This window comes from Sinohyriopsis cumingii, chromosome 19, assembly GCF_028554795.1.
Source record: "Sinohyriopsis cumingii isolate HCF-2022 chromosome 19, ASM2855479v2, whole genome shotgun sequence".
Taxonomy (NCBI): Eukaryota; Metazoa; Mollusca; class Bivalvia; order Unionida; family Unionidae; genus Sinohyriopsis; species Sinohyriopsis cumingii.
The window spans coordinates 52268002-52281032 of NC_142979.1; the positions used below are offsets into that span (position 1 = coordinate 52268002).

Below are 13031 nucleotides of genomic sequence, written 5' to 3' on the forward strand. Positions count from 1 at the left end.
CTGATAAATCAACTAGCTCTTTTCTGATAGAGACAAAATTTCATGCTTTGGTTTGCCGTTTGCTAGAAATGAACTGAGATCATTAATTTTGATTTAGTCTGAATATTGCATAGTATTTACAGCTTTATATCATATAGTGTTCCATTTACAATAAAGGAATAAGTGTAGTTTTTAAAAAAATGAGTTTTGATAATCATTTTACACATTTTGTAAACTTATTTTTTCATAGATATGTCTGATCTTTTTCCTCACAATTTCACGAACACAAATACAGTGTTGGTGATCCCAGGAAGAGCAAATGAAATTTGTCATGTTAATTAATCTCTACATCTTTGATAAGATCTCAGATATCTCTGTTATGACATGGTAGGAAGCAGTTGGAGGGTATTGATAATGATTGATATGTCAGTCTGGGACACTAGAACATGAAATTTAGTCTGATTTTGATCTTACAATATTGAGGCACACGCACAGACACACACACACACTATTTTTTATGTATGAAGCCCAAAAATACTCACTATGGATTGTTTAGGCAAGACTATGGAAAAATGCCTGAAATGGGAACAAAATTACATGTCCTAATGTTTCATTCTACTTCTAAAAATTTTTTTAATTAATTTATTAACCCCTTCCACCTCAATAATGTGTCCTGCTTTGCCTCCTTCATCTCCCGAGTGACATGATAATGTAGCATAGTTTACAGCTACCTTACGTATATCCTAGGTGCCAATTTTCAGTGGCAGTATTAGTCTGTGCGGCAAATGATGCAAAATGACGAATCAGCCAGAATTTAAAGAAAAGCATATTTGCAGGAGGTACATAACGCAGCAGAAACAAAGCCATGGCTCTGGTAGTTGACCTAGCTATTTTAAATGTAGGCCTAATGATAATTAATTCTTGTCGTACACATAAACTTTTTCCATAATATTTGATGACCATCCAAAATATACAGATTTAATACTTGTTACATAACGAGGTAGTCAGATAGAAAGAAATAACCATGTTTGTACATTAAAAACTACTCAAGAAAACATTACATTTAATAACAAACTTTGTGAATTCATACGTGAATATTTATTAATAGGTAGAGTTTTTTTTTATTATTTATGACGTTCATTATTGTGTATAAAGTACATTTATTTTCAAAATGTCTGACAGATCTATATCATGATTCCACCTGGCTTCAACAACCAACAAGGTACACGAATATTTCGTGCATTATGTCACAGCCTTTTGTTTTGTTAAATAGTCTGGGTCCCAAAGTGGTGTATAATTTATTTTATGAAACAAGAAGTCTACTAAGCAGGGAACCATATGAAATGTTGATAAACTATCAAACAAGATTCCTTTTTATAAAGAAAAGCGAAACATTTGTTTTGTATGACAATCGTCTGCATCTAAACTCAATTTTTGTATTGTTCAGCTAGTAAAATATGGTGCTGTGATTTCATTGCAAGTAATAGTAAAACTTTTTATAATCCTTGAAGATGTCTATGTGAGAATTCCGGAATTCTCTGAAACTCTTTTTCCCTACAATGACCCATATCTGTGACAAAGTTCTTTATTTTATGAAGTTCTCATTTCATTTGGTTGCCTTGCTTTCTTTGATCATAGTCTTGAATAAGTCAGTTATTTTAAGGTAGTTTAATTAGATTATGTACACAGTAATATTTATAACAATGTTTGATTAGTCAACTGAAATGAGGTAAACGACATACTGTTGGGGCCGCTGGTGGGACTTGTATGCCTTGTAACTTTTTTAAAAAAGTTTAAAATTATTCCTCCTACTTTATTTGATTTAAATGACATAATTAATGTGATAATGGAAATGGAGGCCAGCTTTTTATTTAGTGCAACAATGCAACATATAAAAACATGGTTGGTACACAGTTAGGTTCTCACAGAAACACTCATAGACTGACACATTTTACATTTTGTTACAAGAGGACAGATTGCATTTATGATGATTGCACTTAAAAGGAACTAAAAGATGGAAATAGAACACAAATCTCAATTGAAATTTTTTTTTCATTTAATTTGTATTTATTTATTTAAAGTCTGCCTCCCCTAGGTGTAAGTGACATTTTCATTGATCAAAATTTCCTTGCATATCGTTAATTAGGGTGTACTGAGAATGTCATTTGGAAAGAAAATGTAACAAATTATATGACTTATTAATAGCTGACATGTCATAATGGTGATTAAACTTTCCAGGTCCTATCTACGATTTTCGATGATAAAACAAGCGATATATCAAAGTGTCCATTACCAATTTTGATTGTGATTTTCTTCAAGCTCAGCAAATGGGGATAAATTTGTTTAGTATTTTCTGTTTTAAAAAATGGGATCCACGCCTGACCCCGCATTATAAGCAGGTTCACGAGTTATTGAGGGAGTGGTGTGTGTGTATGTTTGTGTAATATATATATATATATATATATATATATATATATATATATATAGACACACACACACGCACTGTAATTGGTTTGATTTTTGTATGGAAAAAATTGGAAGCATCTGAGAGACCCATAAATACACTTTGATCAGTAATTTAATCTCTTCTAGATTTTACCTTCATGCCAAAATATAAAAATATAATCCTGCATCCAGTGAAAAGGGTAATTAATTCGGAAATAGGCTCCAGGGATGGAAATTACAATATTGGCAAATTTGACAAACACTTCAAATCCCTGTGGTTTAAGCAGTGGTGATTTCATCTGGTTATTGCAGTATTGCCAACAGAGAGGACCAGTGATAATAATTTCATTTTGAGGTACCAGACAGGGGTTAGATTGTGGTGGACAAAGTCGATTGCTAATGTGCTCATGCAGCATGCTTGAAAACCTATTTTTGGAAAATTTACTCTTGTTTACCAGTGACTTCTGGGAGGTGATAAAGTGCTGTCTGAAGTTAGGTGATCACTTGATGGAATCTATTTCATGATTATTTTTTTGCACTATTCTGATTTGTCATGTTGGTTATGCATTTGACGATTCCTCTTCAGTAGGTTTGGTCAAAATGCATTTGTTTTTGCCATTGCTTCTGTTTCAGACTAAAAGCTTTTGAAATAATAGTAGTAGTTTTGCTAAAGACAAGACAGAAAAATATGATTGACTATTATTTAATCATCAGTTAATTATCAATCATGAAATTTTGTCAGATTCCATGTGATATATTTTGATGTCTTGGAATCTTGAATTAGACTTTGGCTAAGACAGGTGTAAATCTTTATGGTGGTACTAAGTAAGTTCATTGAAAGATACACTTTATTGGCCTTTGGATGTTTGAAATTAAGATCTTTATAGTATTGTATTGCTCATAAAAAGAGAAGCTGTATCTACCTGTATACAAGTTACATCATAGTGCCAACTGCATAGACCCAGATTAGATGTTGCATAGTGTGCCAGATTTTCTAGGTTTATGCAGTCTGTTAAAAGTAATCAGTAGAGTGTAGCCCCTGATGTGTCAGCATATTATGCACTGGCAGGGTGTATGTTGTTTGCAGTTGGATATACATTTGTACAGGAATATATATGACACCTACAAGACAAATTGTCATTATTAACCTGAATGTATGATAGATGTTATAAAGGCTGGGGTTAAGCCTTGTACGTATTCAGAGGTCTTGGTCAATTAACTAGCCGTAAGGTAATGCATCATTGCCTAGGATAATTTCTCCCAATTTTGCAAATAACAATAAAGTACATATGAAAAGGACAGAGAGGGAGTATATACATTTATGTTTGGAATGTTTCCCAGTAACACTATTGATTTGGGTGTCTAGTTAAGCCAAAGGATTCAAGATAAGGGTCAAAAGAGGAGAAAATGCCTAGCTAGGGTTTAGCAGTTGGCAAATGTTGAGGAATGTTAAAATCATTAATTCACTGTGATCAGTGGTTATCATGCTTTGTGACACATGCACTCGGTTTTCTCCTAGAGGGTTTGTGAGTTGTAACAACTAGGAAAAAGTAACTCCAGGTTCCTATGTTAAATTTGGGATTGTCCCAAGAAACCTTTGTAGCCTGTAGGAACCATTTCCAAGAAAATTTAGCAAAAATCATGCAGACTTTGAAAAAAGTAGAACTTAATGAAGTTTTGCAATGTAGATTTCCAACTATACGCAGTCTCCTTCCTGTTACTTATAAGGCTGAAGAAGAGAGTCTGAGGAAATGGCATGATTTCTTTTTACTTTAGTGCTTGCTTGTGGATATTACAAGATCCAATGAGCATTCTGTTAAAAACAAATTTGATCCTCATCAGAGGAATATTCATGAATTTGAAACTGGCAAAACTGTTGTGCAAGACAAAAATTGGTACACTCCAAGCTGAAAGTACATTTTTGTTTCAGGCAGAGGAAGTGTTTTAATATTGTAACTGAACCATATATTTGTAATACTATTTTCTTCTTTTTCAGATGATCACAAAAACAAAGAAGATATTTGTTGGTGGATTATCGGCAGCAACAACAGTAGAAGATGTCAAAAAGTATTTTGGACAGTTTGGAAAAGTAAGCAAATTTTTTACTATTGTAACAAAATAGTTTCATGCATTGTATTTTATTTTTCCATATTATTGGGATAACTACAGACTGTTATTAGGACCCTGCTTGATAAAGGAGACAGAATCCTATAGTTATGTCTCTTACCATCTGGTTGTACGTTTCTGTGTATATCTGTATCAACAATTTGGTTTCAGCAAGATAACTTTTTGGGGAATCTTTGGATTTTAACAAATTGTTTTTAATGCCGGTTAATGTTTGTGTGACATCAAACAATTTCCAGCCTTCTTTGTGATAAAAAAAGAGCTATGGACCTGGACAGTCCTTCCTCTCCTAGTTTCCATAACTTACTGAGGTTTCTTGAATTTTAACCAAGTTTAACAAGCAGCTCTCTACTCAAGAGACCTTGAATTTCCAGCATTCTAAAAACACCATCTACATGAATTAAGATCCCTTGATTGAGTGTAATATCTGGCATTCCAAAAACACCATCAGCATGAACTAAGATGCCTTGATTGACTGGTCTCCTGGCTTTGGTTTCCACTGCACAACATGCCAAGGTTTGGTGGATTTCATTAAAATATGGCATGCAGCTTTGTATTGAAAAGACCATGATTGGATTTATTTTCCAGCATTCCACAACATCATTTACAACAGTGATGTCCCCTTGATTATCTGTTATGCAGTCTTTAGTTTCCACAGCATTTATTTTACAAAGTTTTAGATCCAGCCAAATATGGTATGTAGCCTTGTATTGATGAGACTTGGAATGATTTTGAATTCCAGTATTCCACTACATCCTTTATAATCTTGTGATGGTTTATCCACCTGACTTGGAGTTCTGTGGCATATCTTTACCAACCAGATATGGCATATCTTTACCAACCAGATATGGCATATCATTACCATCTAGATTTGGCCTGCAGCATTATATTTAGGAGATCTTGATTCAGTTTCACTTTCAGTGTTCCATATTATAATTTGGCCCTCCCCACTCCCCCCAGCAAAAAGGTCTCACATCATTAATAACTATAGTTTTGACATCCAGTGTATGGTAGCACAAGTGCTACTATTGTATATGCAGACCTGACCACAGATTCCAACCTGTCGGCATATTATATGGTTCAGAATCAGCGGTGAAACAAGATCACAGATCTCTCTTTGACAAATAATTTATGTGTATTTAAGATTTATAGGCATATCAGCACATTTTCATCTATATAATGCTGAGCAAGCTAAGTAGCAAAACAGGTGAGGGTAAAGATTGTTCCATCTTCGCCGGCCAGGGTTTCGATATGATAACCCTATCAACACCTTGGTGGATCGAACAGATAGTTTAGTGATTCGTCTTAGCGACATATATTGGATTTCATGAGAAGCCTCCATTAATATGTAATGCCAACTAACCATTAGTGTGGTACCTTGTACATAGGTCAAAAATAGTGGAGGCAATTGACTTCAGAAGGATACTTTGTAAGTTTAACATAGAAAGTATGACTATGTACCCATACATGCCATCCATTAAGCTTTTGGTGTAATCATTGCGCTTTTTTCCTCACTAAATTACGTCTTACGTGTATCAGTTCGGATTACGCATTTTCGGTATATCCCCCTCCCCAAAAAATTAATAATTTGTTTTCTCATGCAAGCGCCTGTGGACGCCTCTACCCTATTCGCATACAAGCGTCTTTGGAAACCTCTACTCCATTCACATACAAGCACTTTTTGAAGGCTGTACACCATTCTCAGGGGCCCCGAGTGGCCGAGTGGTCTAAAGCGCTCACTGTTCCGGATCACTGCCATCTCACCTCTGTCTGCGTGGGTTCGAGTCCAAGGCTTGGCTAGTGTGGGTACGTGGGAAAGCCTGCCAGTAGCTTCTCGTGGGTCAGTGGTTCTTCCCTGGGTTTTCCAGGGTTCTTCCTCCACCATTTATACTGGCCGCCATGTATAGCCTATCTTGTGCTGACAGATGGCGTTAAACCCTAGAACAACAACACCATTCTCATGGAAGCGCCTTTCGACACCGGCTGAAAACATCAGCCATTTCGAGTGGGTTTTCATAGCGCCATATTCGGGGAAAAACCACTGTTAGATACTACATTCATTGCTGTGAATGACCATTATGTCAGATCACGTGGTCGCTGTTTATGCTCTGGTCGAAATCTGCTGTTTAAACTGGGTTGTATTCTCCACTCCAAAATGGAGGTCGCGAATTTCGTTCAGTACTTACTCGAGTTTTCACGATTAGAATCACAACTATGAAAGCTTCAATAACTTAGGTAAAGGCTCTGATATTGATGTTGTTTGCAATTAGTTTTTATAAATTATCAAATTCAGATGACTTAGTGATGTAGATGCAGAACTTGTAAATTTCGAGTATAAGAAATGGCAGCTACAGTTGGTCACGCAGCTTCACTGACTTGACGGTGGACGAATTCTCTCAAGATTTTAAAGCACATCCAAAAATTCTTCTGTTAAAAATAATTACACAACTATAATGATCAGACGTTACTTAGTAGTTGTGTACATAAAATGTAAAATGGTTAAAATTGCTGTTAAACTTAATATACACTGCAATGCTTAACAGTTAACAGGCAGGTCTATGTGTATGGAGTTGAATAGGTAACAGGTTTTCTATTGATAGAGCACTGCACTGGGTAACTTTGCTACATGTGTATCGAAGAGCTAAAAGGTCATACACTCTTTTTAGAGTCTGTGTAAGAGACTTTGACAATGAAAAGGGCAAAGTTAGAGTGCTCTTCTTTCATTACCAGAATTAACAGTAGATTCCACTGGAGAAAACTTTGTTTTTTCTTTGCTTGATAATGCTTTGAATAAACATAATTGTGAGAGATTGTTAAGCATTGTTAACAAAAATAAAACTGAATTCAGATCCAGGCTCAGTAACCCAGCACTTAGTGCTCTACTACTGTGCAAAGCATTCATAGTCTCGGCTGGTACAAAGTGTTTTGAAATGCAATACAAGTCTATTGCTTTTTAAAGCTCAAAGTGTTATATACGAAAACTTGAAGCAGTAATTCATGTTAAAAGTCCAGAGGAATAAATAAATTATTTTGTACATATGCTCATTGAATTTTTATCATGTTATATGTCGATTACTCTTTTTCTGCTCGGATTACTCTTTTCGTCCACTTGGATTACACTTTTTCCTCGCCAAGAGTTGGCATGTATGTGTACCAGATGGAAGCCATTACAGGTTTATTTGAGTGAAAGGTATTTGCACAAATACAGACCAGGAGTGGAAAATTGCTTATTTATCAGTCCATTCAAGTTGTGTGCTCTCCTTGTATCATGTAGGAACAGTGCTCAAATTTGAACAATTTAATTTTGATTGGATGTGTTGGTTTGCCTCTGTTAGTTACCTTTTAATTCAGGAATATGATGCATTCCAAAGCTTACAATGGTACAGTCATTATTTGTGAAGTGCTCTGCTCTCTGTGTTTGCACCAAGTAAGTTTGTCAACTGGATTATTGATAAAGGTCTGAATTTTAGGCAGCCTTTAAGCCATGATTTTGTATCTCCATAATCCTGCAGGGGTCAAGATAGACTTGAATTTTAGAGAGAAGTGACTTCTCCTTTTGGACAGAACTTAGAGAAGTGAGAGCTCAACTGGGAGAACAAAGCAAGAAACAACACACACACACACACACACACACACACACACACACCGTATTTATTGGCATGTAAGTTGATAAGTCCAGTCAGCAAATTGGCAAACTTTCCATCCTTCATCTTTATACAAATTGATGCTGAGTATCCTACACCTAACTCAATAACCTTTCCAGTCAGGATCATTAAATGTAACTAAATGTACCTAATTTGTTTCACAAGAAGTATTTTAAATGTATTATGTACTTTTAGCTACACATAATGGTGCTGACCCGAAAATTTATTGAGTTACAAATAGGATAAAACTCGCAATGCTATGTGGGATTAAATTAGAACTTCCAGTATCATAAATATTAAAAGTATCACTATGCTATTTCAAATTACCAGCAATAGGGAAATTGCATCATTAATACTGAATTGCATTTCCAGGGGTGGGGTGGGGGAGGGGAAGAGAGATACAGAGAGAAGAATGTGTATGTATTCCATTGCATTTTTCTTTTTGCATCTCATGATCAAAATAAAATATAGTCAGAGAGAGAGAAAGTTCAGGTCTTCTTGGATTTTTTTGTTCTTTTTTTTATAACTATTTGCTCCTGTTTTGCTGAAGTTTTTGTCTAAGAGAGAAACCATTGATAAATGAAACAGTAAATGTAAACTATGAAAATACATACCATACTCCTTCAGGGTTTAGATATTCACAATAGTTATTTCTATATAGTCTCTATTAGGTTAAATCCCAAGAATGATCATTTTGCGTGCTAATTTTCTTTGCAAGTATAAGGACCTCTCCATTCACAACAATTAAGATTTTGTTTAAAGTGCATGTACTCTTACTATACTTAGGCAGCAATTGTTTTTGATCTTTGCTCATGCTAAATGTAGTTTAAATTTGTGTCGGTTCTGTCAGCAAGTTAAAAAATGTCACTGGCTGTTAAATTTACAATAGCAATCACCTAGCATTTCCTTTAACTATATGGTATGGTATTGATAATACCCATGGGTAGCCTCATTTCCCTATTGGTAGCTTGGCTAATCTAATCTGGTCTGCAGAATCTTGACCTCGAACAGGTGTTACCTTGGAATGACTGAATACAGCCATAGCATATTTAATTAGCATATAAATATCACTACAAAGCCATGTGATTCTTTTTATTAATGGAATTTGAAACAAAAATTAGAAGGAATTGCTTAACTAGTAGTATTAATTGATAATGGAAAATGATACTGCACTTGTACACAAGTAAAATAGTCATCAGGTAAGTGAACAATACAGATTTACAATAATGAAGATTTCTCTGTCTGTCTGTTTGTCTGTCTCTCAATGGTGCATACAGATTATTTGATCATTAGCTGCAAGAAGAAAATTGTGATGGAATATGTCATGGTTATTTATCTATGTGTGTGTGTGTGTGTGTGTGTTATATTATTTGCATTATTCCCTCTATTTCCAAGTATTCATATTTGCATTTGACATTATCAAGTAGAAAGTTTTCATAGTTATTTTGGCCATATCACTTAAAAGATAATAATACAGACTACATTGTAACGAATTTAAGCGAGTTAGCAGATCATTTTATTGCAATTGCAAGTTAGTAAAAATGCTTAACTACCTACTCAAGCTTTTTTTGGTGTGTTTTTACTTTTTGGTTTGCAATAATATCGCTTGAAAGATTTCTAAATGCATTCGAAACATCCCTATGCCATGTACATGAGGACAAATGCACATGTGTCTTCAGTTCATACTGCTTGTCCTAATTACTTTGTTGTGGATAAAACATTATTGTAACTATTCATACATAACACACTGAAATGTATATAAAATGACAGACATGGGTCCTTTACAGTTATATGAACTAAACCCTTTTTTCCAACTGAATCAACAGACATGTGAGAGCATCTATTTTTAGAAGGAGGGTTTTTTGTCATGTAACCACTTTAAATAGCTTCATTACAGCAGTCCATTGATATGATTGCAAATTTATGGTTTTATTATCTGCATAATTGCATTTTAAAGCTAAATCTTACATAATACCAAGGCTTTGCTTTCTATGAATTGTATATTTTTCTTAATATATTTGACCAATGGTTTCTGAAAACTGATAATCTACTAAACTGTTACTTCACAGGCACAGCAATGTCTAGCATTATTCCCCGTTGCTGGTTCACTTACTGTTTCAAACTGATTTTATCACGAAATGGTCTTCAAGAGACAGTTAAATATCCAGATCACCAATTCTATTCTTAAAACACAAATTGCTGTTTATATATTATTGTTAAATTTTTCGAAATAAAAGTTTGTATGTTTTCATCATCACCAAAGGATGACGTGTGGAAATTGGGCAGTGACCCACTGGGAAAGGGGTAATGGTCAGTCAGGTATCCAAACACATGCCTGGGAATGTGCAAGAGTTTGTTAGCGTTATTGATATCAACACTAGCTACTTGATGGCTTGATGAATACATTACGCTACAACACAACATTAGAACTAACCTGGCTAAGGCGAGGGGGCATTTAAAAAACTATGGTCAATCATTGTACCTCTAGAAAATCATAGGGGGACATCATTTTTGCTTTCCTAACAGAAGAAGGTGAAGTTAACAATATCTTTAGGCGACTTAGCTGCCTGTTAGCTTGACCCCTGAACCGGATTGATTAGTGTTTACCACTAGCTGTTTTAGGATGGCACCATATCATACAGGTTGATTCCTGTGCTGGCAGTTTTTCTTTTGTGCCTGACCATTTTTTCTGTGCCTAGGTGATTTTCACATATCATTGGGCTTTTCCTCTAATAACTTGCTCTTTTTTTTCTCGTGGCAAAACGGCCCTTTTTGTGTCTTGATAACAAAAATGGTCACTTATGCACTTGATATGATTTCATTGATTGTAAAAAGCAGAGGTCTTTGTTTATTCGAACTGCTTTCAGCAGTGTCCATTCACTGGGCAGCATTTGACATGCTGGTTAGTAGCAATGATCAAATGGGTTATATTTCCAACTTAAATTGCCCCTTTTATGTCTTGCTAACATATGATCACTTATGGGCTTGATGTAATTTCTTTGCAGCAATAATCTGCCCCCAAAATGCATTAACACCTTGTAATGATTATTTCCCATTCATCAGAGAAGCTACGATTAATTGCAATTTGGCAGTGTTTACATTATGCAACGTGTATAGACTAACATGTCAAACCTCTTGAATACACAAGTTGTTTGATAAACATTTTCTTTTCATGTAACTTGAATATAGTAATCATAATCAAATCTATTCCTAGAAGCTTTGTACACTATTTATTAATGTGCTAAATATTCACTTGATAATAATAATAATAATTTTTATTATTATTATTATTATTATTATTATTATTATTATTATTATGTTATTAGGTTTACTTGTCAAACATCAGAAGAGATTATGGTCCATTTTCTGTCTATCTGCTTGCTCAAATTTGTTGTTAACCAAAAAAAATTGCTTCCTGTTGCACTGGTTTTAAAATAAAGTTGGCAGGTATGCTTTTTTTAATTATAAAAAACTACATATACAGTGTGACCTATAGCGTGATGATTGGGGTCCATAGAACTTGACTATATTATAGATTAAACCGTGTTATAACAACCAAGTCACTTGGTGGAAGAAAATGAATCATGTACCATAAAAATGGCCAGAGGTGTGTGTATGTAATAAAAGCAGGTACAAAAATACATGCTTGTGATTAAATAGTCAAACTAGTCTGAAATACACTTGTATAATAACAATTTCACTTGTGTAGTTCAGTCCATAATCAGCTACTTGACATGTACTTAAATTGTCCAAGATTTTGGTCTGCTGCAGATGGCTATGATCTTGATGAGGTTACCCAGGTGATGAGGCTGTTCTAGTGGTTAGAGCATCTGCCTCGGATGTGGGAGGTCATGGGTTCAGTCTATGGCCAAGTCATACCAAAGACTTATAAAAATGGTACTAACAGCTGCCTCGCTTGGCGCTCAGCATTAAGAGGTTAGTGTTAGGACTATTCAGCCTGGTGTCAGGTTAATGTGACTGGGTGGTACATCATGCTACATGTCTGTGGCATGATGCCTCACTGCTAGACATTACTATAAACTGCCACACTAAAGACATTGTAGCAGTATGACTGAAAATTTGTAAAAGCTACATTAAAAATCCAAATCACACCCACACACTAGTTGCACTACAAAATACAGAGGGAAAAACCTAATTTTTTTACGCGATTTTTTTTCCTCCCAAAATTCGCCTGTGGTCAATCTGATTTTGTGTCCACCTTTTTGGCCTCAGATGTAAGGCATTTTTGGCCTCAGATCTAAGGCAGACTGGTCTGAACTGCACACAGACAGGTGAACCTTTGCAAAAAGTAGGAAAAGGTGGGCATTTGGAATAAAGAATGGTCTTGATACGAAAATGATGGGTCAGTTAAGCCATAAAAATAAACTCCAACTTTTACCCTTCTGCTCATGCGCCAGCAAAATAGTAAATGTAAAATGATGTTTCTAACACAACTAGGCATTAGGGTTAATGGGAAATCTTTTGGAAGTCAATGTATTAGGATGTATTCAGAAATAGTCCCCAAAATGTGTTTCCTGCTTGCATTTCAGGTGAAACAACAAAAACCTCCAGGGGTTAATGAGTTAAATCAATTCGTATGTATACTATCTGTTAAGTGCTTGTACTGTTTTGACTCGGTTATAATTAACATATTATTGTGAATCTATTCTACATTACACCACTCTATTGTTATCTTTATTGGTGAGTGCAGATACCAAGTGATGCATATGATCGCTTGTAGCAACATCTGTATGGACAATGGCCATGATAGCACATTGACAGATTTTCATTTCCCCCACAGATAGCCTCATTTAGCCTACTGGTAGCCACACTGATTTG

At 35.1% G+C, this 13031-nt stretch overlaps 1 protein-coding gene across 5 annotated transcripts in view; it reads left to right on the forward strand.

Annotated features, from left to right (window-relative positions):
• The window catches only part of LOC149775704 (RNA-binding protein Musashi homolog Rbp6-like), a 202698-nt gene that overhangs the window by 44825 nt on the left and 144842 nt on the right, over window positions 1–13031 (forward strand). For all 5 annotated transcript variants that reach the window (XM_089944434.1, XM_089944437.1, XM_089944436.1 and 2 more), the window contains exon 6: window positions 4421–4513. In XM_089944434.1, coding sequence (XP_089800560.1) covers window positions 4421–4513 — 93 coding nt within the window. The remainder of the gene's footprint in view (window positions 1–4420; window positions 4514–13031) is intronic.